General features: G+C 37.4%; 2 protein-coding genes across 3 annotated transcripts; one reads left to right on the plus strand and one right to left on the minus strand.

The window, feature by feature from the left end:
* Positions 1-40: 40 nt before the first annotated feature.
* On the minus strand, positions 41-27309 carry LOC110467390 (ectoine dioxygenase-like). Of its 2 annotated transcripts, XM_021524521.1 has the most exons (10): positions 27201-27309; positions 26763-26852; positions 12810-12888; positions 11644-11725; positions 11048-11158; positions 9483-9574; positions 8312-8402; positions 7680-7809; positions 5111-5262; positions 41-378 (listed from the first exon to the last, which is right to left on the minus strand). In XM_021524521.1, the coding sequence occupies exons 4-10, from the start codon at positions 11695-11697 to the stop codon at positions 259-261; spliced, it is 750 nt and encodes a 249-aa protein (XP_021380196.1). In that variant the 5' UTR covers positions 11698-11725; positions 12810-12888; positions 26763-26852; positions 27201-27309; the 3' UTR covers positions 41-258. The 2 variants fall into 2 exon arrangements, with proteins under 2 accessions (XP_021380196.1, XP_021380195.1); XM_021524520.1 differs by lacking the exons at positions 26763-26852; positions 27201-27309 and adding an exon at positions 13113-13613.
* Positions 16331-26351, plus strand: LOC110467391 (ectoine dioxygenase-like). The gene is made up of 9 exons (XM_021524522.1): positions 16331-16532; positions 16681-16759; positions 18970-19051; positions 19246-19356; positions 19537-19628; positions 22339-22429; positions 23186-23315; positions 24138-24289; positions 25623-26351. Exons 1-9 carry the CDS (start codon positions 16517-16519, stop codon positions 25719-25721), a joined length of 852 nt encoding a protein of 283 aa, XP_021380197.1. The 5' UTR covers positions 16331-16516; the 3' UTR covers positions 25722-26351.
* Positions 27310-27975: the final 666 nt, after the last annotated feature.

Here is a 27975-nt window from a genome sequence, read left to right on the forward strand (position 1 = left end):
TTTTCATTTGTTTTATTAAAATGTAAATGCAAACTGTGCATAATTTCACGATTAATTTATTGAGGAATGATGATACAATCTGAGAAAATCTGACAAAAAGATAGGTATTGATTGGTACGTGTTGTAGAAAAAATATATATTTGACGGACGATTAATTAGGTCGATATTCATTTAACATCCCGTGTCGAAATCATGTCATGTTATTCTCTCCTTAGTGAACATTTCTTCCAAAAATCTTCTCATGATTTGGTACGTATTTCATGCTTGACTGATTGTCCTGAAATTTGTCTTGATTGAAGCATCTCTCTTGGGGTCAAGGAAAATTTTCCCCTCCATATCTGTATAGTTTGCGCATTCCTTTATGGCCGAGTTGGGTACCTTAGAAACAGAATACGAAGGCAATTAACAGCTGCCAATGTTATACAGAGTAATGTCTACTCAAGTCAAATGCGACTTGGTAATAATTGTTTTACGTTAAACTTTAAATTTCAATAACTATTTCAACGTGCGTTAAAATGTATTTTGGATTGACTCAACAGTGTAATGTTTACAGTGTGTACTCAGTCCAATCGGGAACCTCGGCACTTTTCGTAAACGAGAAAATACCTCGGGAGTGGAAGGCGGAGTAAAACAGACAAATTTTGTCCAAAAAGACTTTCCGGTGTAAGCATCAAGAAGTTAGTCGCGGGTATTTTCTGGTTTACGGAAAGTGCCGACGGTTCCCGATTGTACTCGGTCCTAGCATTGGCCATGAGTGACATATACTTTACATTAACCGAGTGAACACAACCCTGGGTGTACATTACATACCAAGTTTTGACTTTGACTTTACCTGGTGTAGTTTATACATCATTTGTTGTCTTTGAGTGTACTATATATCCGCAAATTTGTTTCCGAGTGCACTCTACATTCAAGCCTTGATTTTAAGCTGATTTTACATACCTTAATTTTGTTTTTAGGGGTAATTACCAAACATTTTACAAATCGATGTTCTACAGTTTAGAAAGATCATTCGATCATTTCCTGTACACATTGCCTTGACATTAGGCAGCAGCACGGCCCGGCGTACACACTTGTCATGATTTGCACACATCATGGTGAATAAAGATCAGAGGCTAATATGTGGGTCCAGATAAGAATTTCAGTACTTTGAATTTTGGAGAACACTTGTGAAATAATTATAATGTTACAAACCTCCAAGTATTTATACAAACCTCTATAAGATTCATCAAATTAGAAACAAGGGTTTAAATGATTGAATTCTATAGAATACGTGAATGCACGGATACTATATCACGGACAAAGTCACTGCTGATGTTCACCTGGTGTTGCGATATGTACCGGGGTTGATGGTCACCCGGTGTAAGAATGTGTACTGGGAATGATGTTATCCTGGTGTAGCGGTGTGTATCGGGGTTATGCAATTACCTCGTGTAGCGGTATGTACCGGGGTTATTTTTACCTGGTGTAGCGGAGCGTAACGGGGGCGACGTTTACCTGGTGTAGCGGAGTGTAACGGGGTCGACGTTTACCTGGTGTAGCGGGGTATACCGCGGTGATGTTAACTTGGTGTAGCGAGGTGTACCGGGAGTTATATTTACCTGGATTAGCGATATGTTTCGGGGGGTTTAGAATTGTTTACCTTGTGTAAAGGTACCTACCGGGGTTATGTTTACCTGGTGCCCCGGCGTATACCGAGAGTGATGTTTACCTGGTGTAGAGGTGTGTACCGGGAAGATGTTTACCTGGTGTAGTGGTGTGCACCGGGATGATGTTTACCTGGTGTAGTAGTATGTATCGGGGTGATGCTTACCTGGTGTAGTGGGGTGTACCGGGATGATGTTTACCTGGTGTAGTAGTATGTGTCGGGGTTATGTTTACCTGGTGTAGCGGTGTGTACCGGGATGATGTTTACCTGGCATAGGCGTGTGTACCGGGATGATGTTAAACTGGTGTAGTAGTATGCATCGGAGTTATGTTTACCTGGTGTAGTGGTGTGTACAGGGGTTACCGTGTGTAGTGGTGTGTATCGGGATGGGGGTAATGTTTGCCTGGTGTAGCGGTGTGTACCGGGATGATGTTTACCTGGTATAGGCGTGTGTACCGGGATGATGTTAAACTGGTGTAGTAGTATGCATCGGAGTTATGTTTACCTGGTGTAGTGGTGTGTACAGGGGTTATGTTTACCGTGTGCAGCGGTGTGTGCCGGGATGTTGTTTACCTGATGTAGTGGTATGTATCGGGGTTATGTTTACCTGGCGCAGTGGCGTGTACAGGGGTTATGTTTACCGTGTGTAGCGGTGTGTACTGGGGTGATGTTTACCGTGTGTACTGGGGTGTACTGGGGTGTACTAGGGCTAATTTTTACTTTGTATAGTGGTGTGTACAGGGGTTATGTTTACCGTGTCTAGCGGTGTGTACCGGGGTGGTGTTTACCGTGTGTAGTGGTGTGTATCGGGATGATGTTTACCTGGTGTAGGTGTGTACCGGGAAGATGTTTACCTGGTGTAGTTTTGTGCACCGGGATGATGTTTACCTGGTGTAGTAGTATGTATCTGGGTGATGTTTACCTGGTGTAGTGGTGTGTACCGGGATGATGTTTACCTGGTGTAGTAGTATGTATCGGGGTTATGTTTACCTGGTGTAGTGGTGTGTACAGGGGTTATGTTTACCATGTGTAGCGGTGTGTACTGGGGTGACGTTTACCGTGTGCAGCGGTGTGTACCGGGATGATGTTTACCTGATGTAGTGGTATGTATCGGGGTTATGTTTACCTGGCGCAGTGGTGTGTACAGGGGTTATGTTTACCGTGTGTAGCGGTGTGTACTGGGGTGATGTTTACCGTGTGTACTGGGGTGTACTGGGGCTAATTTTTACTTTGTATAGTGGTGTGTACAGGGGTTATGGTTACCGTGTGTAGTGGTGTGTATCGGGATGATGTTTAGCTTGTGTAGGTGTGTACCGGGGCTCTTGTTTACCTTGCCTGGCGGTGTGTACCGGGTCTGTTGTTTACCTTGGCTAGCGGTGTATACCGGGGCTTATGTTGACATTGTCAAGCGGTGGGTACCGGGGATGTTGTTTTCCTTGCTTAGCGGTGTGTACCGAGGTGATGTTTACCGTGTGTAGTGGTGTGTATCGGGATGATGTTTAGCTTGTGTAGGTGTGTACCGGGAAGATGTTTACCTGGTGCAGTGGTGTGTACCGGGGCCGTTGTTTACCTTGCCTCACGGTGTGTACCGGGCCTGTTGTTTACCTTGACTAGCGGTGTGTACTAGTATGCATCGGAGTTATGTTTACCTGGTGTAACGGTGTGTGCCGGGATGTTGTTTACCTGATGTAGTGGGATGTATCGGGGTTATGTTTACCATATACCAAGTTTTGACTTTGACTTTACCTGGTGTAGCGGTGTGGACCGGGGGTGTTGTTTACCTTGCCTCACGGTGTGTACCGGGGATGTTGTTTACCTGATGTAGTGGTATGTATCGGGGGTCTGTTTACCTGGCGCAGTGGCGTGGGCCAGGGTTATGTTTTCCGTGTGTAGCGGTGTGTATCGGGGCTGTTGTTTAGTTATGTTTACCTGGTGTAGGTGTGTACCGGGAAGGTGTTTACCTGGAGTAGTGGTGTGCACCGGGGTGATGTTTACCGTGTGTACTGGGTTGTACTGGGGCTAATTTTTTCTTTGTATAGTTGTGTGTACAGGGGTTGTGTTTACCGTGTCTAGCGGTGTGTCCCGGGCCTGATGTTTACCTTGTTTAGTAGTATGTATCGGGATTATGTTTACCTGGTGTAGGTGTGTACCGGGAAGATGTTTACCTGGTGCAGTGGTGTGTACCGGGGCTCTTGTTTACCTTGCCTCACGGTGTGTACCGGGCCTGTTGTTTACCTTGACTTACGGTGTGTACCGGGGTGGTGTTTACCGTGTGTAGTGGTGTGTATCGGGATGATGTTTACCTTGTGTAGTAGTATGTATCTGGTGGATGTTTACCTGGTGTAACGGTGTGTACCGGGGCGGTTGTTTACCTTGTCCAGCGGTGTGAACCTGGGCTGTTGTTTGCCTTGTCTAGCGGTGAGAACCGGGGCTGTTATTTACCTTTTCTAGCGCTGTGTACCGGGGCTGCCGTTTTATGCAATTACCTCGTGTAGCGGTATGTACCGGGCTGGTGTTTACCTTGCCTATCGGTGTGTACCGGGGGGGTTGTTTGCCTTGGCTAACGGTGTGTACCGGGCTGTTGTTTCCCTTGTCTCGCGGTGTGGACCGGGGCTGTTGTTGACCTTGCCTAGCGGTGGGAACCTGGGCTTTTGTTTCCCTTGTCTAGCGGTGTATACCGGGGCTGTTGTCTACCTTTTCTAGCGGTCTGAACCTGGGCTTTTGTTTACCGTGTCTAGCGGTTTGTACCGGGTCTGTTGTTTACCTTGGCTAACGTTGTGTTCCGGGGCTGTTGTTTTCCTTGTCTAGCGGTGGGTACCGGGGATGTTGTTTACCTTGTCTAGCGGTGTGTACTGGGGCTGATGTTAACCTTGACTAACGGTGTGTACCGGGGCTGTTGTTTACCTTGTCTAGTGGTATGTACCGGGCTGTTGTTTACCTTGTCTAGCGGTGTGTACCGGGGCTGTTGTTTACCTTGTCTAGCGGTGTGTACCGAGGCTGTTGTTTACCTTGTCTCGCGGTGTGTACCGGGGCTGATATTTACCTGGTGTAGCGGTGTGTACCGGGCTGTTGTTTACCTTGTTTAGCGGTGTGTACTGGGGATGATGTTTACCTTGTCTAGCGGTGTGTACCGGACCTGATGCTTACCTTGTCTAGCGGTGTGTACCGGGGCTGATGTGTACCTTGTTTAGCGGTGTGTACCGGGCCTGATGTTTACCTTGTCTAGCGGGGTGTACCGGGCCTGATGTTTACCTTGTCTAGCGGTGTGTTCCGGGCCTGTTGTTTACCTTGTCGAGCGGTGTGTACCGGGCCTGGTGGTTACCTTGTCTAGCGGTGTGTACCGGGCCTGATGCTTACCTTGTCTAGCGGTGTGTACCGGGCCTGATGCTTACCTTGTCTAGCGGTGTGTACCGGGGCTGATGTTTACCTTGTCTAGCGGTGTGTACCGAGGCTGATGTTTACCTTGTCTAGCGGTGTGTACTGAGGGTGATGGTGTTCTATAACGGGGTTGTTACTGGCTCTGTTGTAGGCTGTCAGGAAGGCCCACCTCCTCCTGCTACTGGTATTGTCACTGCTCGAGTGGATCAGGTTACAATGAAAGTAAAGGGCATCCCCTGTTTGTAAATGATGAGATATGACTTCTGTTTAATAAATATTTCTTAGGGGAAATACACATGACAGACAGTAGACAATGTTTGAAAACTGTTTTGTGTTTTTTCCTTTGTTCTTTTTTTTTTATTCATAATTCTCATTTTTCTTTTTTACAATGTGTATTGATGCATATTTTTCTATTGTCCGGAAATCAAAGAAAAAATGTAGAAGTGAAAATTATGCATAATTTTGTTGCGTTGTAAAAGCTGGCTCAAGTTATATTTGTATTTGCTTGTTTTAAATGTATGTCTTCTATGTGCAGACTCAACTGCACTCAGACTGTGCATAGTAACAAATTTATTTTGTTCTTGCGAGTTTATATTTTAATAGATTATGTCTATATTCCAATAGCTAGTATACGTATCAAACTTATCTATTTTACAACAACTATGAAACAAGTTAGTTCAACTTATATAAATCACTCCTGATGGCCCGGGTGTTAGCGCGCGGGGGTCTTAATGTTGGAAGAAACTTGAGTACCCGGAGGAAACCCACGTGTTCGGGCAGGTTACTTCATAACTTTTCACGTCCGATCGGGGAATCGAACACCGCTTGCCTTGGTGAAAGGCGGCGAGTGTGTTATTCACTACTCAACCCGACCACCCAGATGTCTGAGATACCTGAATATAGATATAACTTTATCATGTTGCTTGCCATACGCGGTGCAGGAAATACGCATACCCTTCTTGAGCGCCTGGGGTCACTCCGTTTACCGTTTTTTTGGCATTCATGACGTTTCCCTTTTGTTTTAGTATGTACCCTGTTCCTATTTTTGTCTTTTGTATCAAATCTCAGTTTATTTGTCTTCAGCGTGTGTTATTTGTAAAATTGTTTTATACTGTAGGTAATGTGAAGATGAGAAAGTGGCCAGACATGTTATGATATTTAAAAGTACACTGAATATTCCCAACGATACAAAAGAGTTAACCTTGAGCTTTTCTCAATATTGATTTTTTTTTTTTTTTTTTTTTTTTTTGCATAATTTTTTTAATATGCCAATCTTGAATCGGTAAAAATATGCAAAAATGTCATTTATATGCAGGCTTCTGATATATCCGTTAAAAATGGACAGGATTGTCGAGAAATTTCAGGTTTGTAGTTAAAGGATAATATTAAAGATATTGTTCAGAAATATTAATATTTTGGTGAGAACTTTCGCAAGATTTTTTTTTTTTTGCATATGTTATGATGAATGTCATTGTTTTTTATTTAAAAAAAAAAACACACCAAAAAGTTGGTGTGATCTCCCTAAATTTTAAGTCCATGATAGGTCATGTTTAAAGACTCGGATTTTAGACATGCAAATGTTAAATTTTCAACATGTTCTGAAGTTATTTCCATAATATATAGCGATGTTGTCATAGCTAATAATAACGCAATAAAGGTAATTTTCTTTATAAAATAATTCACCAGCATTATTACAAGACGTCGGGAGAGGAATAAATATGATCTCTAAGCTTGTTTTCCGATTCATCTGAAATAACGTGTATGTATAAAATTAATGTTAGAACCATTATTATTGAATAACTTCCTGAATAAGCTAAACTAACTCAACTTAATGTTTGGAAATGACATGTTACCCCTCGGTATTAAAAGGTTATCTATATTCCTATGTCAGGCGGAGCGCTTTACTAGGTTTGGAGAGGTAAATAGTTTAGCAGATTGTGGAAAACAATACGAAGGCTATGCGAAATATATTGATAAATAGCTTAAAGATATGCCATTTCATTACAATCTGTGGGGTTAAAAATGAGCTAGTCATGTCATAAATATAGTGTATGAAAAGTGTTAATAACATCTCCGGCAGCTTTTGTAACGACACTCCAATGTTACAAACCGAACCTTTATATAGAGTGTATTTATTTATCACGGTGACTTGCAAGGCCCTTGGTTTACCATTTATATACATATACCGATAACTTACGTCTAAATATGTATGTTAACGGAGTATTTTCACGAAGCAAAACTATTTTGGTCGGTATGTCTCTCACAACTTAAAAAATAGGAATAGGCTTTGTATGAACGTAATTTTGAGCATCCAATTGAATCGCCAAAAAGATAGACATTTTATAATGTCAGTAAACCATATTAAATGTCCTATTGATGACTTAGTGAACGTTTCTATGTATCATTTAAGTTACTAAGGAAAACAAGTTCAAAAGAAACAAATAACATCTGAACTAAGTTAAATTGGGGTCATACAATATAAGATATCAGGGGTTTGAAATTTTTGGTAACTAAACGATCTTAACGATGTTTAATCTGAATACATGCTATATTATCTACCTGAAAAGTTATATTCCGAAAAAAATGTCTTATGAACATTTAATTTGAAACAACCCTAAAAATATGGCTCTGGGATATCAGCGGTGTGTCTGACCTGCCTCCATCTCGATGTACTGATGTGGATAGTGTTGCGCTATCTCGACCCTCCTCTCCTCATCCACAGCATACTGTTCCCTCACAGGCTTGTGCTCAATTCGGCCACATTTGTGTGAACCACGTAAAACCTGTGAAGGAAATGTTTATATTTATTCTATTTTGAGTAGTATAGAATATAAAACAGCCTAAATAATGCAATAAAATATCACACAAAAACCCACAAAAAAACCACATAGAGGGTATTGTGGTATGTTTTGACGTAACGCTTATTGTTCAAATGAAAAGTGAAGTGTTGCTTTGTCAACGCTTATTGTTCGTACTCTAATATATGAATAATATGATAGCATAATATATATAATAAATATATAAAATAGAACTGTGTGTTGACTTTTACCGTTTAATTTGTGTTTGTAAACAATGTGAGTTTTAACGTTGTATTTGATGATCGTATGAACGATTACACAGCGAACACACGATTTTATTCGTTTTAAAATATGTGTAATGTTATAAAATCGACAGCTCTAAACAGAAGCTAATATACTTATATATCATAATGTTGACATATTTAATCAGCTACGATTTTCGCAGTAGACATGTTATCAAGTTTAATGTATGAATAGACAGTTTTACCTGTAAACAACTGTTTTCTCTCCTACATGGATCCAATGCCAGAAATACAGTACCCATGTCTGGGAACAGACAGCCATTGTGATACCAATACCTTCAGATACAAACAATAAACAAATATTACGAAACATTGATTACAATACGATAAACAGGTGAACACAGGTTATGACAGCTCTACAACAAAAATATATAGAGGATATCTAACAGTGTCTTCAGTAATACCAAATATATTTCACGAGTGTGGCTAATATTTCGATATCTTTTACTTACGAGTGCGCAGCACGAGTGAAATTTATCAAATACATAAATGAATTAGGCACACGAGTGAAATATATTTGGTAATAATGAAGACACTGTTAGATATTCTGTTTATTACCTTTTTTTATATAGTGAAAAATATCACTTTTATAGAATTAATCATTTTCAATAGTTCACTGGTAAAAACGTTTTTTGCTGTAACACTTTAAATGCTGTATTCGAATTGTCAAACGTGTTTAAAAAGATAAAGTATTTAAAGTATTTGTCTGAGTACATTCTTCCATGTTATTGAAATTTACAATATAATTGCACTCCAAATTCTCGGAAAATGATATCCGACGGCGGGGGTTGATAATATACTCAAATCTGCCTTGTGGATTTAAATTATAAGTTATCGAGTGGTTGTTGAGAATAAATTACGTGTACTTTGGCTTTTAAAACTGTTAATTGCCCTTTCATGCGATAACATTTGGCGAAATGTTGCTATTTCAAACTATACATGGATACAACAACATTAACAGCATATAAAAGTGTGACATGAAATGTATTTCATAAACATAAAAAACGGTGGACAATCTGATATCTGATATAATCTGATTATATCAGATTGTTTAAGATGCAAATAGTTTGTAAGAACAAACATCTATTGCCACTGGAATGATGAGTTCGCGAGATAGTGTAAAATTGTAATATCAAAAAAATCTTAATCAATTTCCTTAAAACGTTTTTACAAATAATCCAAGTCAATTTCCTCCATACGTTTGTTTTGTAAATGCAAAACATCAAGCCGATGTTGTTTTATAGTTAATCTAGCATCATAAATTGCTTCTTTTTTAAAGAAGAAAATACCCAAGCTTAACTCGAACTCCAAATTGATGCAAATGAGGCAAAATATGAAGGACAGATTTCCACGGACCCGTAGTCCTGGTGCCACACGTGTCTGGCTCCTGTTCCGGCTTCCTTCATCATCAGTTTGGTGTGGTAATGGTATACCTCTCCTCCAAGCAACTGCAAATAATTGTGCCGAGTTATGTATAACATTTGTATGATAATTCCTGCTCGATCACATAGGTTTTCTTCCGGTACTCCGGTTTCCTTCCACGATAACATCCGGGCCAACAAGATTGAACAATAAAAGTTAAACTAACTTGTTTCATAATTGTTGTAAAATAAATGAAGTGTATATATATATAAATTCAAGTGATTTGAACAGAGCTTGGGTATGAACAACTGTTTTATGGTATGCCAGATTCTACAATCGACACATTCTCAATACAAAATAATGACACAATCAAGCAGAACTCTGGCGCATATTTGTCTCCAACATATGTGTATACCTAAATTACACTAGAGTCCTTAAAAACAGTCATATTCCAGTACCTTAAATTTTGTCTTGTTTGCGCTTGCTTAAGGACCTGTTGTTTCATGGAATGTTGGGGAGACACACTTTTTTTCTGGATTTGAAGGAGGATCATAACGACTCCCATATACCCGATATACCTGTAATACCTTAAGGTGGTGCTGAAAACAGTTACCCTGCCCGTTCACCTGGTTTATTTTGTGGGGTTCATTTTATTTTCCGTTTTATTTAGATATCTTCTCACTTTCTGTTTTCTTTGTATCGATTCCGGTTTTTTTTTATCATAAACATTGGATTGCAGAAACAACATAGGAAATGGAATACAACAATTAGATGGCATTGGAGACATCCTTTGATTAATGCCTTATATTCATACTTATAAAGATATTCAAGCGCTTCGATTTCCATAAGGTAGAAGGTTTCTTTAAAATCAAAAATGTTGTTTTTTTTTAAATTGAGGCAAAGTTCAGTTTATGTAAAATAACTGCAATGAATAGTTGGGAAGTATGGTATCACACACATACGGTCTATAAATATGGGTGATTTGGGTGGTCTCTTAAAATATTTGGTCTGTCCAGTACATTTGATGTTTAAACAATGGTAGCATCACTGATTATACACTAAAGTATCGGACACTGCTAAATAAAAACAGGATCTTTTTGTAACTCACGTTCGTTTCTTTTTCTTGTATATCGATGCTGTGGACTATTTTTCTAACTAATTCTGTATTTCATTCGTAGTCATCGTTGTTATTTATTAGTTTTTTTCCATAAACAGGATATTTGCGATTTGATTTCGCAAACGAAGAATAGGCAGAAATGTTTATTGGAACGTTGCGTGGACTATACACCCCTGTCACGTTTCAACGACTTCAAATGTTATGGCTTTCTAGTCAATATGCCACATGCTGTTAAGTTATAGTGATGGACATTTCCAGCGCTCTAAACTTAAATCGATATCTAAATATAGTGTTAGTGTATGATAAATTTAATACAACAATTTCATCGGCCACTCACAGCCTTATGTATTACAGGAGAGCACATTAGTTGTTCTTTATTATGACTTATCATAAAACGTCCTGATAATCATACATCTCGTAGACAAATTGATAAATATTAAACCTTTTCCATAATTCCTGCTAGTTTCTCACTCCTGGCCACCATTCCAGTGACGTCAGATCCCGGGTGAGACCACATGACTTTGTCTGTCTTCTTCCCTTCATATTCCTTATCCTATAAAATCGGAAAATGAGTTATCAGAAAATGAAGTGTTCATCAAATGAATACATACTTTCATTGAATCTATATGAATAATTCGAAAATATGTTTTTCGTAGCTCTTGTCAATATTTTGTAACATGAGATAATGTTCATACGCTGCTATGGTCAGATATACTCGAAGAAATAGGAAGTAAGTGCATTTGCCGGTTATCATTATCAAGCTAAAGATGATTGTTTCTGATAACGTAGAAGAAACGCTGTATGTTCGCAAGTTAGATTTGCAACACAGTTCCTGTGTAAATATTATTTGACAGGAATTTTGCTTTCTTTCAAACCTCGTCATCATATCATTTAAAAACAAAAATGTTTTCTAAATGCCCAAACTTACCAGTCACCAAAACAAAAACAAGTACGTACATAAGTTTAGGATTGATCACATGCGAACAGTAAATATTGATTGAGTACGTATATACAACGCATATGTTGACGTTCACTTACATAATATAAATACTTAGTGATGGCATCCGATCCCTTTATAGTTCCCTCTACCATAGAGAGTTCCTCTTTATCCAGTACTCCCCTGGCAAGATAAAGGATAGTTAGATATAACTGAGCGATATACACAAAACAACACATGTCCGTACTTAATATATTTGTATTAGATGTTACTCCTTATAAAAAAATTCGACTGGCCATCAGGAGAGACGGGGTAATTTTGTTCCATGAGAAATCATTTGGTTGAATAAAATAGAAAACAGATATACAATACCATTAATATGAAAAGTCAAACACAATCATTGGAGTCGTCACAGAAAGACTAAAATAGGATCCAAGTAGACCGAAACAAAACGAAAAACACCATTAATTTGCAGAATAAACATTTCGTTAAGGCCGACTCTGGAATCCCATAGTAGGGAAATATATCACGGTAATCACCATACAAATACTCGTATTTTGAAGCATATCTGTTCACTTCCTAATATTTGTTTCAATAATCTGAATGTATGACAAGGTAATCAATTACTTAAGTAAGTAGGATTTAAAAGTAATTGAGTAAAAGTAAAAAATAATTAAGTAAGTAAAATGTTACTTTTTTGTTTGCATGCATATAAAGGGAGCAGTGTGTGTTACAACTGTAAGTTTTGTTGCTGTAAGTTGTATGCAATCTCATTAATTTTTGTGTCTTAACATATTATTATCATCTGAATGAACTTCATAACAGTATATAAATGTTACCTTATAAGTATTCATAACTGAATTATATGTATCTATTTCTCTTACTTACATAAGAAATATGTACATATCTTCATTATCTATTTAAGCAATATGTTCCCTACCCTATAACTTACTTTAAACGGTATTAATGAATGTTGACAACTTAACGTTATCATATACATATCGTATTTTTAATTGATACTTGAATGCGAGTTACGTCCACTTAAATGGTTTCACATTAGCGATCCTAAATGCATTCTGTTGGTTCAAGTATATAGTTCATTTACAGGGAAAAGCTTTCATGTCGCTGGTTAATTTGAGTGAATTTCTACCGCTGCTATCAGCAATGCTGGTTTGTATTGGGGCGGATGTCGCTTGACTTAATTATGATTGTGTTTTACCGTTTCCATTACGTTCCAGGGCAATTTGTTTCCGTTTCTTTTACTTACCTAAGCAAAATATACCCATATTCGTCAAAGTCACGTTTTACCTCCGCCGTGACTTCAAAGTTTTCATCAAACTTGTACTCTGAAAATAATTTGACATTTGTTATTCGTTGTAAAAGATTATTGACCAGGGTAAATTGTACCTCTATAAAACTACCCTTGAACATATTGCAAAACATAGGAATTCAAAGGACATTTCAAATATAAACATTTCGTCATTATAAAACCAATCAAACTGAACATTAAGACTAACAAGCTTGCTACATGTATTAGTGATCTTAAAATTAGTGAAAAACACAATCTTACCAGCAACCGAGGACATACTGATGTGTTTATAAGTTGACAGTGCGATCTGGTACACACACTATCGTCACGTTATCGGGTTATATAATCACTACCTGTCACCGTATGTGTGTGATATCGGCGAGGTCAGGATATAGCCTCACCTCAAGTACTAATCTATACAACAGTCGGGTAGAAGACAAATAGATAGGTAACTTCCTACAAAGAAAACTTAAAAACAAATACTGCAGTAGCCGTGCATAGTTCATCCTCGAAGTTTTTGGGGTACGTTCTTTTACATTCTCTATAATCCTGTCAATATGTCAAGGGAGCAGAGAACACAATATAGCGTAAACCCTGAAATCTCGAGGATGTGAATAGTTAATACCAGCATCACACACATACACAATACTTAAAACTTATACTGTAAACGTTCATGTTTTAGCGGTAATCTTATTTTAGCAGTTATTGTGCTTGAAATATTGCGCTTATATCAATATCTTATTATATATTTTTTTGATTGAAGGGGTTGAAGTTAGCATCAGTTTAGTTATTGGGAGTTCGTTATCTGCTGCTAAGTTCAACCGCCTTTCTTATTGCATATTTTGTGGGCGTATAATTTGTAAATGTTCTTAAAAGTTGATAATGTGCCAAAATTTGAGTGTGCTAAAATTAGTTCGTTTACAGTGCATGTTTGTGATTTGAGCATTTCATGTGGGAAATAATCATCTAGATCTACATAATAAATCGTGTATTTTACTAAAACTTCTATCCTTCTTCAAAAGTATTTTATAAGTATTACACGCAGAAACTTAAAACCCATACACACTACAATTATCAATTGTCGCAAGAATAACACTGAAACAGAGTCGTCCAATCTTCAGCCATTTGCAACAGTCCCTGACCGTCTTCTGCAAATTGTTAAGGTAAATATGAGAGCAAAAATGCAAGTTTTAATCATCGCGACATTTGGATTGTTATAAAGTCATCATTTTAATTCCGTAATTTTTAATTTAAATACTTCTTCACCTCATCAACTTTACTCATGTAACCAAGCATAGTCTGTTACTCTCAATGGTAGAATGCTGCACTGTGTTTTTGCTCTGTTTTGGCATCTTGGCAATGTTTGATCCTAAAGGTGAGAGAATATATCAATCGATCACAAATGATATTGACTTCAAAGGTTCTATGTGCATAGGTAAGTATTTGTTATTTAGCAATAGGGCTTGTTACCTCATCTAAATGAATGTAAGTACCATCGACAAGAAAGGATACCACATCACCGACTGCACGACGGTATATCTTGCCATTTAGCGCATTGAAGTAAAAGGTGTAGTGTCCCCATTATCGCTACAAAAACGAGCCCCATTACATCTAAATAGCCACCAATAGTCCAGTTATCCCACTGTTTATTTATTCTGCAATTCAGTCGTTCCATTGTCCAGCCGCTTTTAGCTGACATTGGAGTGTCTGGGTGAATGATGCTCTACAGTACACAGTATGCCTGTAATCTTTTCTTGTAGTACTAAAAAGAAAATACAGAAGAGACATCAATTTTTAAGACACGCGAGGGAAATACAGTCTAACATCATTATCTACCACTAATGTGGTAGTCTCACTACCCAGTAAGTGTATTAGGCGACATATTGGATAACTTCTAAACAAAAATACACCAGTAATCGAGACGTTTGCCAATTCAACGACTATTGCTGGATCATCGGGACCACTGCATCACAAGCACAAAAGCTGAAATTACAGTTCAAACTGATTGCCATTTAAATTGTGGTAGGAGATACAGAATGCCGAGTTTGTCCATACAGGGTTCTTGTGTGGCATTATAGTGTGTAGAAAACAGCGAAAGGGGAAAAGAAGGGGCCTATAGAATCAGTTACAACTTTACAAATTAGCAAATTTTGGCTGCTACAGATAATAAATACTTCATTTAGTGGTGTTTCATGTATCACCTGTGAGAACTAAATCCAGCTGCAATGCTACAGTCAACCTCGGGGACTGATAGTCAACCAGCAGGGTCAACAACACTGTAACGTAAAACAATCGCAAGAAGGTCGATAGATTGATTGATAGGTTTTATTTTCCGCTTCACTACCGAGTAGTTCGGTCATCCAGCAGACTTGGTCGATAGGCATCTGTGTGATATTTATAGATATTTTTCTTACTGGAGAAGTGGTAATTCATGCCTGTGGAAGTGTTTGCATTACAAGAAGTACTAATGCTCTTACTGAAAGATATAGTAATTACAGGTAATGTCTATCTACGCAGGTAATGTCTCTTAACACAGAAACAAACCGGTAAATCAGCCAAACTGATGGAGTTTTCCCCTCTAAAAGGTCATCGGCACTGGAATAGGATTATGTGCTACATATCTTGATCTGAAATTCAGCATGACTGGTACCATAGTTAATTCTGAAATTACTTAGCTGTGTGAAGTAACGGGTTCCAAAGTTGTTTGCAACAAACCATTGTTTCATTCTACAAACATGTACACTTACAATGCTTCATCCTGTTGAATTGAGAACATGTAAGATACATCTTTTTCCGGCGATTACTAAAATAATAGATATATTCTATGAAACTTTGCCACAGAAAACTGATATCACATTTTAATAAATTAAGACACTGTAGCGTTGACTGGTATTTTCGGAAACATCCTGATATTATGAAGTTTGGGTTAGGTTTGGTTTGCTTTGCTTTGCTTTTATTTTGTTTAATGTTTAATCAACAGATAAGGTTATTAAAGGACATGCGTCCATGTGTGTTGTGTATGAGTGTGTGTGTGCTCTAGGCAAGGCATGTAGGTGTTTATCATAACTTTAAATCTTATATATGTTATACAAACCACAAGTTAATGTAATTGAAGATCTCCTGGATAATAAATTCTGCAATCGAGATGATCATTCGCAAATTTACATTGGGCTTGCTGATTGCTTTAAAGATAGGTGTTGGTCAGCCCTGGTGATGAAATCACGTTTGTGATGTTCTTTATTGCAGTAGGGCCAAATCACTTTTGCAATCGAGACAATCAATTGTAGAATTAAAGGATAGCAAGGGTTAGCACTGATGGCCAAACCCCTTTTAAAAGCACATGCAATGTTTCAACGTCCGTTAAAAATGTATTTGATGTAAAAATGTACTAGGCGATGGTCATATAGGCAAAAATGCACGTGTTGGTATAGCAAGATTAAATATGTAGGTACGGGAGACACTTTTATCACAACTATCATAGATAAAAGTTGAAGGCCTTATAGGCAGCCGTCAAGATATTGGTTATCAACGTTTATTTAAATGTTTCTCAGTCATTTGATAACGACCTCATTATGTGGGTTGCAATTGCCCATTCATAGTGAAATACGTATTGTCAGTTGTGTGACGAAGTGGTCGTACAAGTACATACCCACTACACCACAACAATGTCCCTAAATTCTGGTGAGTAAAACATCGTTTTGACAGATGTGTTTGCTTTTTAACATTTGAAATCTTATATGAAGCGAGTTACAGAAGGGTATAAGTATTGTCAATTTTGTAGTAAACTATGTTACATTTTACTGATATCCTGTGACATCTCGAATTGCAGAGTTCACCTTCAGCGAAAGCTTTGAAGTAACTGAAGATATCAAGCGGGTGTTCGACGGGAATGGATTTATACTGCTAAGGTGGGTGTTATATTTTGCAGTACTTTTGATTTAACTTAAGTCAACCTGTCCTCATCTACATTTGAATAAACATGCATGTGTATATAACCCATATATATGCACTGATCTACAATTAACAGGGAAAAATCAACGTATGCAACAGTTAACCTTGGCGCAAACAAATATAGGTACTCATATATGCATCAGGTTTTACTTAACATGAATATAAATTCTTCATGTTTGCAACGGATTTACCTTAACATAATTGTATATACGACCGCATTTGTACAAGAATTTTCACTTGACCTAATCATATCTACAAAAGGATTTTAGTACCGATTCCTAAGGAACTTTCCGCGGGGAAAAAATCACCAATAGCAACATAGATAGTTAAAATCAAACGAGGTGGGACCAACGTTACCTATATGTTACGTTTCTACTGAAACATATATAAATCCTGATGCATGCAGTAGTTTTTAGTTAACACGCCCTCGTAATGATATACAAAGGTGATTTTCTATTTTCTTTTTAAAACAAAACAGAAAAGAAAATGTCAATAAACGTAACTTTCGTTGTACGCTATCCTCGTAGACGCTCGTACATGCTTTGCACTCGTCTTAAAGCTTTTTTCTCCTTTTCTTCAAATACGAGCTCTGTTACATTTAACTTTGATTAGACAGAAATACGTTTCTTCTGACAATGTTAAGTAAAGAGTCTTTTGTTGACATACATAAACAATTGACTATTCCGTCTTTGCGTATTGCAGAGTTATCTTCTCTTGGGAGCAGGTATTGATTGTTACGTCATTGGTTTGTGCGAGAAAATTACGTCGTTTTCTCAAAAATTGATGACGTTACTCTCACAAACAAGTGACGTAACAATCAATACCTGCTCCCAAGAGAAGATAACTCTGCAATACGCAAAGACGGAATAACGGATTAAAAATGAACATAATTATATTTTCTTGTAATAATGTGTTTTTCCTCCTTAAATAGCAGGAATAATAATATATCTATTTAACAAAAGCATCTTACGAGAATTGGTCATGAAAGCATATATATTTTGATACTGAGGAAAAAAGTGATACATTGCCTAAAAATTGCAAAACACGAAAATTCTGAAACACTAAATTTTTTGTTTGTTTACGTTTTTTGTCTTTTTCGTTCTGCATGTTTTTTCTCATTCTTCTCTTTCCTGGTACAATCATCGTGCGTTAACGTGTTCACTCCTGACACGAACACGTCCTATTCACGGTTCCTTAAATCTAATGCACTGAAACGTTTCAGTTTGCATGCTGTCATTGATTTCTTCGTGTAGTTCAACCGATTAACTTCATGTGACATTAACATGTTGATTCGTCAGACGCTCAGCATAACATACCTATGTTAACTGTTATACCTGTTATATACTTAACTATAAAAGCAGCGTCCTTTGCTGATGGCTTTAAGAATTTACCTTAAACTTAAACTCTACCTTTATGCACAGGTACGGTTTTTTGTTGGTTTTTTTTTACCTTGCGTTTACACGTCTGCTTTCAACTATTTTCAACACCAGGAGAAGGAAATCATCTTCAACATTTATGTACTTATTTTCCCCGAGGTTTCACTTGGTCTGACATGTTTGTACTTCTTTCAGCAGAGGTTTAACAAAAAACATACAGCCATGCTTCTTCGATCTGTTATATTTGTGTACTTCTTTCTCCCGAGTTTTAACAAAAAACATACAGCCATGCTTCCTTGATATGTTAAATTTGTGTACTTCTTTCTCCCTAGGTGTCACTTGAACTTGTAGTTTTGGACTACTTTCTCCAGAGGCTTCACTGGAACATACAGCTGTGCCATACTCCTTCCATCTATGTCAGCAAGAACATGTGTTCCTTAGATACTACCGTTATTAATTTTACTAGAAATATACATATACTACTCTTTTTCATATTATTGTATTAGTCAACTTCACCAATAACATGCGAGCCACCTGAAGATACCTTTAACTGCGATATGCCAGTAACATTTTGACAGATGCTCATCAACTAGATATGCTATCGTTGAGTTACGAATGTGTTTTTGCGGCCTATTGTCGATTTCAAAATATGTCTTGTCGAAGGATATGCCCTCTTCCGGTACAAGATTTATCTTTATGATTGAGTACAATTTTATTTGAAAATTGATATTGTAAAAATGTCCAAAACATACTATATGTATACTATTTACATGATATTTCTAATTTTTCAGGGGCGTCCTGGACAAAGAGGAACTGTCAAAGGTTGAACACACATTAACTGGATCAGATGCTATTACTAAAAACATTTACCTGGTATGTTGTGCTAGAACGCGTAAATAGAAGATGAGAATGCACATCGAAACACATTAAAATGAAGCAATTTAGCCTCTTTATTTCATTACCTGCAACAATTATAATTGCCGGATTTGACTTTTTTTATCGTGTTAAAAGCTTGTGTTAATTTTGACACAACATGTCTGTAAAATATCTTACTTTTTGTGATGAAGGATACCCATGATGGTGACAGGAGGACCGACAAGATCATGTGGTCATTTCCCGGAAATGACGTCACAGGAATGGTGGCACGAAGTGAAAAGATTGGTGGAACAATGGAAAAGGTGATACTTACTGGCCCATCTCCACGATAGTCTTTGTTTTTATATCCCAAAGAATAATACGTGATTTAAAAGTAAACAATATTGTGTCCAAGTAATTGGAATCGTTTACACCGTTACTAGAATCAAATTTAGATGTGAGTGTTGTCCTTCATGAAGATGGCTTTCAATATATATTATCAGTTACTTGGAGGAGAGGTATACCACTATCACACCAAACTGATGATGAAGGACGCCGGAACTGGAGCCAGATCCGTGTGGCATCAAGACTATGGGTTAGATATACAGTTTTAACCCTCGATATAATGACCCTCGTTTCATTTGCCATCTCGTTTACCTCCAACATATTTCAATGCCACTTTTTTTTCTCGTTTTCTTACGAATTTCTTTATATATTTTCCTCGATTTATTGCCAAACACCTTTATAAAGTCAAAGTATTCTCTGAAAAAATAATGACATTATAACGAGGTTTTACTGTTCAGATATCTTAGACCTGTTCTGTTTTTTTAATAATATCTATTCGATAGTAATGATTTTTAGTCGTGCGGCAAGATTTTAAATGTGAATATTCGAAATCTCAATTTCTTTCTAGTACTCGCATCAAAGCAATATACGGGGAACCCTTCTAAACCGACCTCTGAATAATCTGAATTCGTATCGTACAGCAACAATCCTTTCTATCCCCGCTTTTCAAAGAAAATCGGGGGATATAAATTTGGGCCCGTCCGTCCGTCTGTCACGTTTTAGTTCAAGTGCAATAACTACGCTAATACATTCTGATTGCTGCTGATATGATTGTTTATAGTGATAGGGAATATGGGCGAAGGAAGCAACCCCTATGATCAAATGGAGATCACTCTTGTAGCAGATCCATATTTCGTATGGAAAATATCCTGTAATGGATTTCTAGATATCAAATAGATGAGGACAAATAACCGCAACTTGTCTTATTCCCAGACTAGCGAAGCTTAAGATATCAATCAGTCAAATATATATATGGTATCCAACGAGATTGTTGTATTAGGCTCCTAATCTACAAACTGGAAAAATGTGGGATCAAAGGTCAAATCTTAAACTGGATTAGAGCATTCTTAACAGGCCTATCCCAACAAGTCATAATTAATGGAACTCCATCAAATAGTCTGCCAGTACTAAGCGGGGTCCCACAAGGGAGTGTACTCGGGCCAATTCTGTTCTTGATATATATCAATGGCATGCCAGATGTATTAGAGTGTACTACAAAACTATTCGCAGATGACGCCAAAATATCAGCCAACAATTCAACCCCTGAAAATCGAGCTAGACTGCAACAGTGTATCGACAGAATGTGCCAATGGACAGAGAATTGAATGATGAAGCTGAATGTGGACAAATGCAAGCATATAAAAATTGGACAAAAAAAAAATACAAGTCGTCCAACTACACGCTGACGCAATATGGAGACACCATCGAAATCACTAAGGTAAATAGTGAAAAAGATCTGCGAGTTCACATCGACGAAAAACTATTTTTTTCCATACATGTCCAAAAAGCTCTTATACGACCCCATCTCGAATACGCCTCAACGATATGGTCACCGCTGTATACCAAGGACAAAATTACAATCGAAAAAGTTCAGCGAAGAGCAACGGAAAGAGTACCAACATTAACTGACAAATCATACGCTGAACGTTTAAGAATACTCGGTCTACAAACCCTGGAATACAGGAGGGAGAAAGCAGACATGGTCAAAGTGTATAGAATCCTTAATAACATCGACAAACTTGATAAGGATAAACTATTCCAACACTGCGAATACAGATCTACAAGGTGGCACTCCAAGAAGCTGTTTAATTAAAAGGCCCTACAAAAAGCAGATGACAGGAAACTTCTTCAGTAATCGCACTATTAAACCGTGGAACTCATTGCCTGAGGAAGTGGTCTCATCACCGAGCCTAAACTGCTTCAAGGAAAGACTAAACACGTGCTGGAGAAATCACCCGAGGAAATTTAACCCTTCATTTTGGTATTAAGACTGGATCTACCATTCCAATACCATACTTAACATCAAGTTTCTCAACTAAAAACATATAAGGATTGAGTTTTTATGCAAACTTTACAACGGAGTTGTAAACTTTTTATCTACACGTATGGGAACAACCGAGTGGAACTGTTTTTAAAAAATTGAAATCATATTATTACAATAGACATTGCTACACTACTATGATTAATGAAATAATAAGTGCACAACCGGAAAAGTAAGTCGCGAGTGAACGAAATAACAATGATGCATCATCACAAGTTTGAACTAGCTTTCATCGATGCCACATCAGCAATTCAGCAATTCAATAATAGAAATTCTGCAATGAAAGGTGTCGACAGTGACTTATCACTTGTGGGTTATTTCTTATACATATCATGTCTTTATACTTGACAATACTACCCCACATCATGTATCTCAACCTTCTTTTTCAATAGACACCCAATGACACAAAACCAAAGCATGCCCTATTTCTAAGAGCCCTTTTTTCTGTTTTGCCTGCTCTTAATTCTCCATACTAGCATACCATGTTCCAAGTAACTCTCAACAACAACACTTCATCTAAAACATGTCCCTACAGCGGAGGGTTATGGAATCCAGGAATTTACTTGTTCTTATATAAACTACCAAAATGAAACACGTGTATTCTGACATATTTTCTTCGATCACTTATATCGTTTTCTAAATTGTTTTAATAAGTCATGAAAAGGAGTGGTTTATATATCACTTAAAACGTAGTAATTGTAGTAGTGCTCGTAGATCTTTAGAGATATTGCGCGTTGCGCTAATTATTGCAATGCTAGGTCAAGATTCCTGCAGCATGACAATCCTCACTGATGTTCGGAAATAATTGCTAAAATATAAATAAATGTGATGTTATCTACGTTTAAATAACAGAATAATTAAAACCTGTTGGAAACTTTAGCGATTTTATTATGTTTAATCTGTTGCTAATCTATAATAGGTATTGGTATCTCTATGGTAACCTTTTCCCTGACATGGGCACTGTCTTCGTTGCCTTGGACCCCTGCAGGAGAGACAACAGTTGTCTACAGGTAAGCGATTTACATCACAGGAACATTTTACTGTGTTTCGGTAAAGGTCTTTAGCACTGAAGTATGTCAGTTAAACGTGCAATTATCACTGTTTTACAATCATTTTTGAACAGATTTAGATAATAGTTGAAATCAGTTACTCGCACTATAGGCAGCGATACCCCACGTGATATCCCGTGCTATATTTTTCTATCTCGCCCGATCCGTCTCGCATCTTTCCGTGACTTTTTGCAGAACTTTCACACAGCGATGTAATCATCTGTGGTAACGGCTTGAAATTGACAATCCGCATTATGAATATTCTGTTTTGTCGTTATATGTATTGTTTTTATGTTGTTAGATCCTTGATATTGAAGAAAAAAGACTATTATATAAACTGTGAAATACGTTGCCTTTTTGGAAGAACGGACTACAATTTACGCTGGAACAATCCAATTTAGTAAATTTAGTTGTGAATAGGCCATGTCTATATTAGGCCCCATACGGGGTACTTGTAGACTTAGCAAAATCGAATAGCTTTTCAAACACATCGGTGAATCAGTGTATTAAGTACGAATTGCGGTAGCGGTAACAAGTTACTTCGCATACATATACACACTTTTAATACAATGGTTGCAAGCTTGTGAATAAATATGTTTATACTTAGATGAAATAAGTATCTAACACGTCAGTTAATCATCGTTATAAGTACGAAAGGCACTACCAAGTTACTTCCTACAATCATATGCTTATGCATTGTTTATACAATGTTTCCAGGTCCTTAGGGGCTCACACAAATGCGGACGACTGGACCACCACAGGGTGATAGGTCAGATGGGATGTGACGAGGAGAGAGTGCGCCAGATACAGGAACACTGTCCCCTAGAATACATAGAAATGGAAGCAGGTTAGTTACTATATTCACGAATACTTCAACGTATGATATACAGTTTATATACAATATCATTTGATACACTTTTTATTTCACTCGCAGTTAATTTTCACACCGATATACAGGAAAGACATCAATGTCTGCGGTGTTGAATTGTATCAGATTGCCATAGTTGTACCGTTACTTCATCATATAATGATATATATGTTTGCATTAATTGCTAGAACATTAAGTACTTTCTCAGTATATAGTCAGTAGGGAAAATTATTATTGAATTAAAAATGTTAAAAAAATATTTGGAAAAAAAAGCAACCAACAAAACACGTGCGAAAATGCAAATGAGAGACAACCAAACAGTTCGGTTAAAGAGTATCTGAACAACTTTGCATCGTCATTATTGAGGTAAAGACTTACTTTTAAAAAAAATGGAAGTGTATCAAGACCAACAATGACCGGAAAACGAAGTTATGATTTTGTAATTTTATATCAACATGAGTTCTACCGGAAAATTTCATGTGGTCACGGAACAAAACTCGGTGGAGTTTCGCAACTAAATGCAATGAATAAAGTATAATTTGATAGTGTTTGTTGAATACCTCCTGCGATATATTACTTATGTCATTATGTTAGTGCTTGACAACAGTGCAAATATTGACGTTCGTCTGTTACAAACACGAAATACACTTCCATCAGACAATATATACCCTGTATTCCTGCTAAGATTTGAAAAACGTACCAGAGAAAAAACAACCTGAAATATTCCCCATGATCTCATTAAAATGTATGTGCTAGTTAATATGCATTATTTCCTCATTTGTATGCAACTTTATTCCCCAGGTGACGCCCTCTTCTTTCATTGTAATCTGATCCACGCAAGCAGTGATAACACAAGTAACAGGAGGAGGTGGGCCTTCCTGACAGCCTACAACAGAGCCAGTAACAATCCCGTTATAGAACACCAGCATCCCCAGTATACACCGCTAGACAAGGTAAACAACAGCCCCGGAACACACCACTACACCAGGTAAAAAACAGCCCCGGTACACACCGCTACACCAGGTAAACATCAGTCCACCGGTACACACCACTACACAAGGTAAACATCAGCCCCGGTACACACCGCTAAACAAGGTAAACGACAGCATCGGTACAAACCGCTAAACAAAGTAAACAACAGCCCCGGTACACACCGCTAAACAAGGTAAACATCATCCCCGGTACACACCGCTAGACAAGGTAAACATCAGCCCCGGTACACACCGCTAAACAAGGTTAACATCAGCCCCGGTACACACTGCTAGACAAGGTAAACATCAGCCCCGGTACACACCACTAGACAAGGTAAACATCAGCCCCGGTAGACACCGCTAGACAAGGTAAACATCAGCCCCGGTACACACCGCTAGACAAGGTAAACATCAGCCCCGGTACACACCGCTACATAAGGTAAACATAACCCCTGGTACACACCGCTACACTAGGTAAACATCAGCCCCCGTACACACCGCTTCACAGGATTAACATACCCCGGTACACACCGCTACACAAGGAAACACCAGGTAAACATTAACCCCAGTCACACCGCTCCACCAGATAACACCATCCCCGGTACACACCGCTACACAACACAAGTTAAATAACACCCCCAGTACACACCGTTACACAAGGTAAACAACACATGTGGGACACACACTACGCAGGACAAGCACAATATTACATAATCTTTTTAATAACAGCGTTACAGGGATAGGAAGAAGACACGACCAGCAAACATTCTGTTTCAGAGTATGTAACTGCTCTAAGTAATGGAAAGATGAAATAGTCAGTTGGACGTTTATCTCTTAATTCGTGATAAAAAAAAGACACAAGACGTCCTAGAAAGATATTATTTGGCGCCCACCATCAAACGATCTTTATGAGATCTACAAAAGACGATCTTTTACTATGCTCTTAATTTTCCATGCAAGTAATATTACCCAGACCCATGTTGGAAATCCTAAAGCGTGATCTTGTACATTTTATTTGCCACTAATCCACATTTTATTGTATAAGAATTGCATAACAATATGTAGATTAGTGAAGATTTGTAAGTTTTACATAAGTAGAAGTGCGTTTAATTGCATTGAGAAATACAAGAATTGATTGTTTAAGGACGGCCGGACTGACAGAATGACGGACGGACGACGGGTGATTTGAATAGCACACCATCTGATGATGGTGGGCTTAAGTCCCAAGTCAAGGGTCCCACATCATGTGAATGATAAAAAAATGTAAACATAGCAGACATATTTCTACAGCGTTCATACTATTATTTATTTACAGGTTCCAAACTCTGCAATAAAGTCATGCACGAATTACACGGATATGGATGGGAAGCGTTTCCTTGGACCGGAATACAAAGTTATTCTACCGTCAAATTAACAAACAAAAAAAGTTCGAACATAGTGCAATGCATATATGTATGAGGAAGTATGAGACAGAATGTATTACACGGAACCGGTTCATGACGCAAAGTACTTTCAGCATAGAAATCACTATTTCATCGTTAGCATGTATGTATGATTAAACGAAGCTTATTATTTCATCCTTTCTGTTAATTGATTATTTTTGTACATAATAATGCTTGTTTAGTCTTAACTTTTCTTGAGGAAGGGGTGTATAATTGCGAATTATGATCCAGATTTGTTTTAAAAACACTTTTCTTTACATAATGCTAATGTATGTTTATATAAGAATACACCTGAACACGAATGAAAAAAAATACACATATTGATCAACATGAATTTTTTTTTAAATTATTTTACATCTTTTACCCACTAAACGTTTTCAGTAGGTCCGATGACAAAGCGAGTCGCATTCAAGTTGTGTGAATATAAGCACTAAGGACCCTAACAGCGGATGATTGATGAGGTTACAAGTCAAGTATTGAAGAGTGAATGTGGAGGTTTAAAGTATCTCAATTTTTCATGAACACTTATTTTTGTAATGTGCTTCAAACAACATTTCATGAGAATGAACGTTTTTCAAAATGTACAAGAATCAATTTTCATTTGCTATTGTTGTTGTTGTTGTTGTTGTTGCTTGTTGTTGGGCGGGTCCAATAGGAGAAATTTAAGTAATTCTGGATCTGTTACAAGAGTGGTCTCCCTTTATTTCATGTGTTTTCCAGGATTTGGATATGGCACAAAGGGGTTTCGGGGAGGGGGGAGTAAGGACGGAGCTATAGTGGGAGGTTGGGAAGAGCTTATTTTGGAATAAGGGGATGATGTTTTCCTATTGTTCACACAATACATAGAATGTAACAAGGGGAGATAATCCTCTGGTATACTAGACAATGGATATGATCCAAATCTACCTATTTCAATATACAGAAAACAGAATAATGTCAAGACAAATAATCTGACTAGGATACATCTATAACAATTATACATTTGTTAAAACAATAGATAAAATACTGCTTACCCCAACTATGGGTAGAGGGTCAAGCGCTGATCCTTTTTATATTGAATCAGTCCAATCTACACGCATGAAAATATGCGGTCTGATCCTTTACTGTAATATCAAATGAAAATACTATGTCAGATAACTATATTTACAACTATGGACATTGTCTTCACAAAAACTGAGAGTTTAGGTTTCATCCATATTTTAGCCATATTTCAGAACAATACATTTTAACCATGAAAACTATCTAATCTAAACAAAAAGTATAATTATAAAGTATTCTTAAAAAGATGTATTACAAAGAAATCACTCATCCTAATTCTGAGTTACTCCGGGTATTTCAATTATACCATTTACAAAAAAATCCTAGATTAGTAATAAATTAAACCTATACATTTTAGAACTAATATATCAATATCAGAGAGTTTATGAAATATATAAAAATATGAAACTTACCATTCTCAATGATATTCTTTTCCAATAATACCCCGACCAAGATTAACACAACTAGTCTTCTCAAAAGGTCTCTTTCTTCTAGTTGGGTGGAAAGGAACTTTCCCTCCAAAAAGTATCGACCAATAAAACGTCGGGTCGTCCAGTCAAAGGTCATGTCAGTGTTGCAAACAACCCAAAGACAACTCAGTCACATGACTTTGCACGCACACACAGAACCATGTAGGTAATTACTATACTATACTATACTATACTATAGTGGAGCTACAGGTGAAGTATACCTGTGGCCACTAAATACATTATAAATCAGTGGTCCATAGTGACTGCTGCTATACAATGAATAGAAATGAAATAGAAATAAAACAATACAAATCATAATACTTAAAGCTTACTTAAGGTATTTCATACATGCCTTTGTCAGTGTAAACAGTATGTGATGGGCTCATAACTTTTCCTCAAAATGAACAACATATGGAAGTTGGTTGGTATACCCATGTCAAGAACAATGTCAATAATGACCTTTGCAGAAATTAATTGTCGAATATTTTCTTGATTTTGTCTGAAAAGTAATTTTTCAATGCAGAAGAATTTTAGTGGCGCAAAATTGCATTGAATATTATAATTCATGAAAACACTTACCTGTACATGCATTTCTGAAGTATCCGTGTATTGACCATTATCGAGAAAAATGTAAGAAAATACAAGAATGATGGCATGTATTTTCATTGGATATTTTACAATAATCCATGAAGCTAACAAGGCTATTGATACAAGTCAA

This window comes from Mizuhopecten yessoensis, unplaced genomic scaffold (genome assembly GCF_002113885.1).
Source record: "Mizuhopecten yessoensis strain PY_sf001 unplaced genomic scaffold, ASM211388v2 scaffold11173, whole genome shotgun sequence".
Lineage (NCBI taxonomy): Eukaryota > Metazoa > Mollusca > Bivalvia > Pectinida > Pectinidae > Mizuhopecten > Mizuhopecten yessoensis.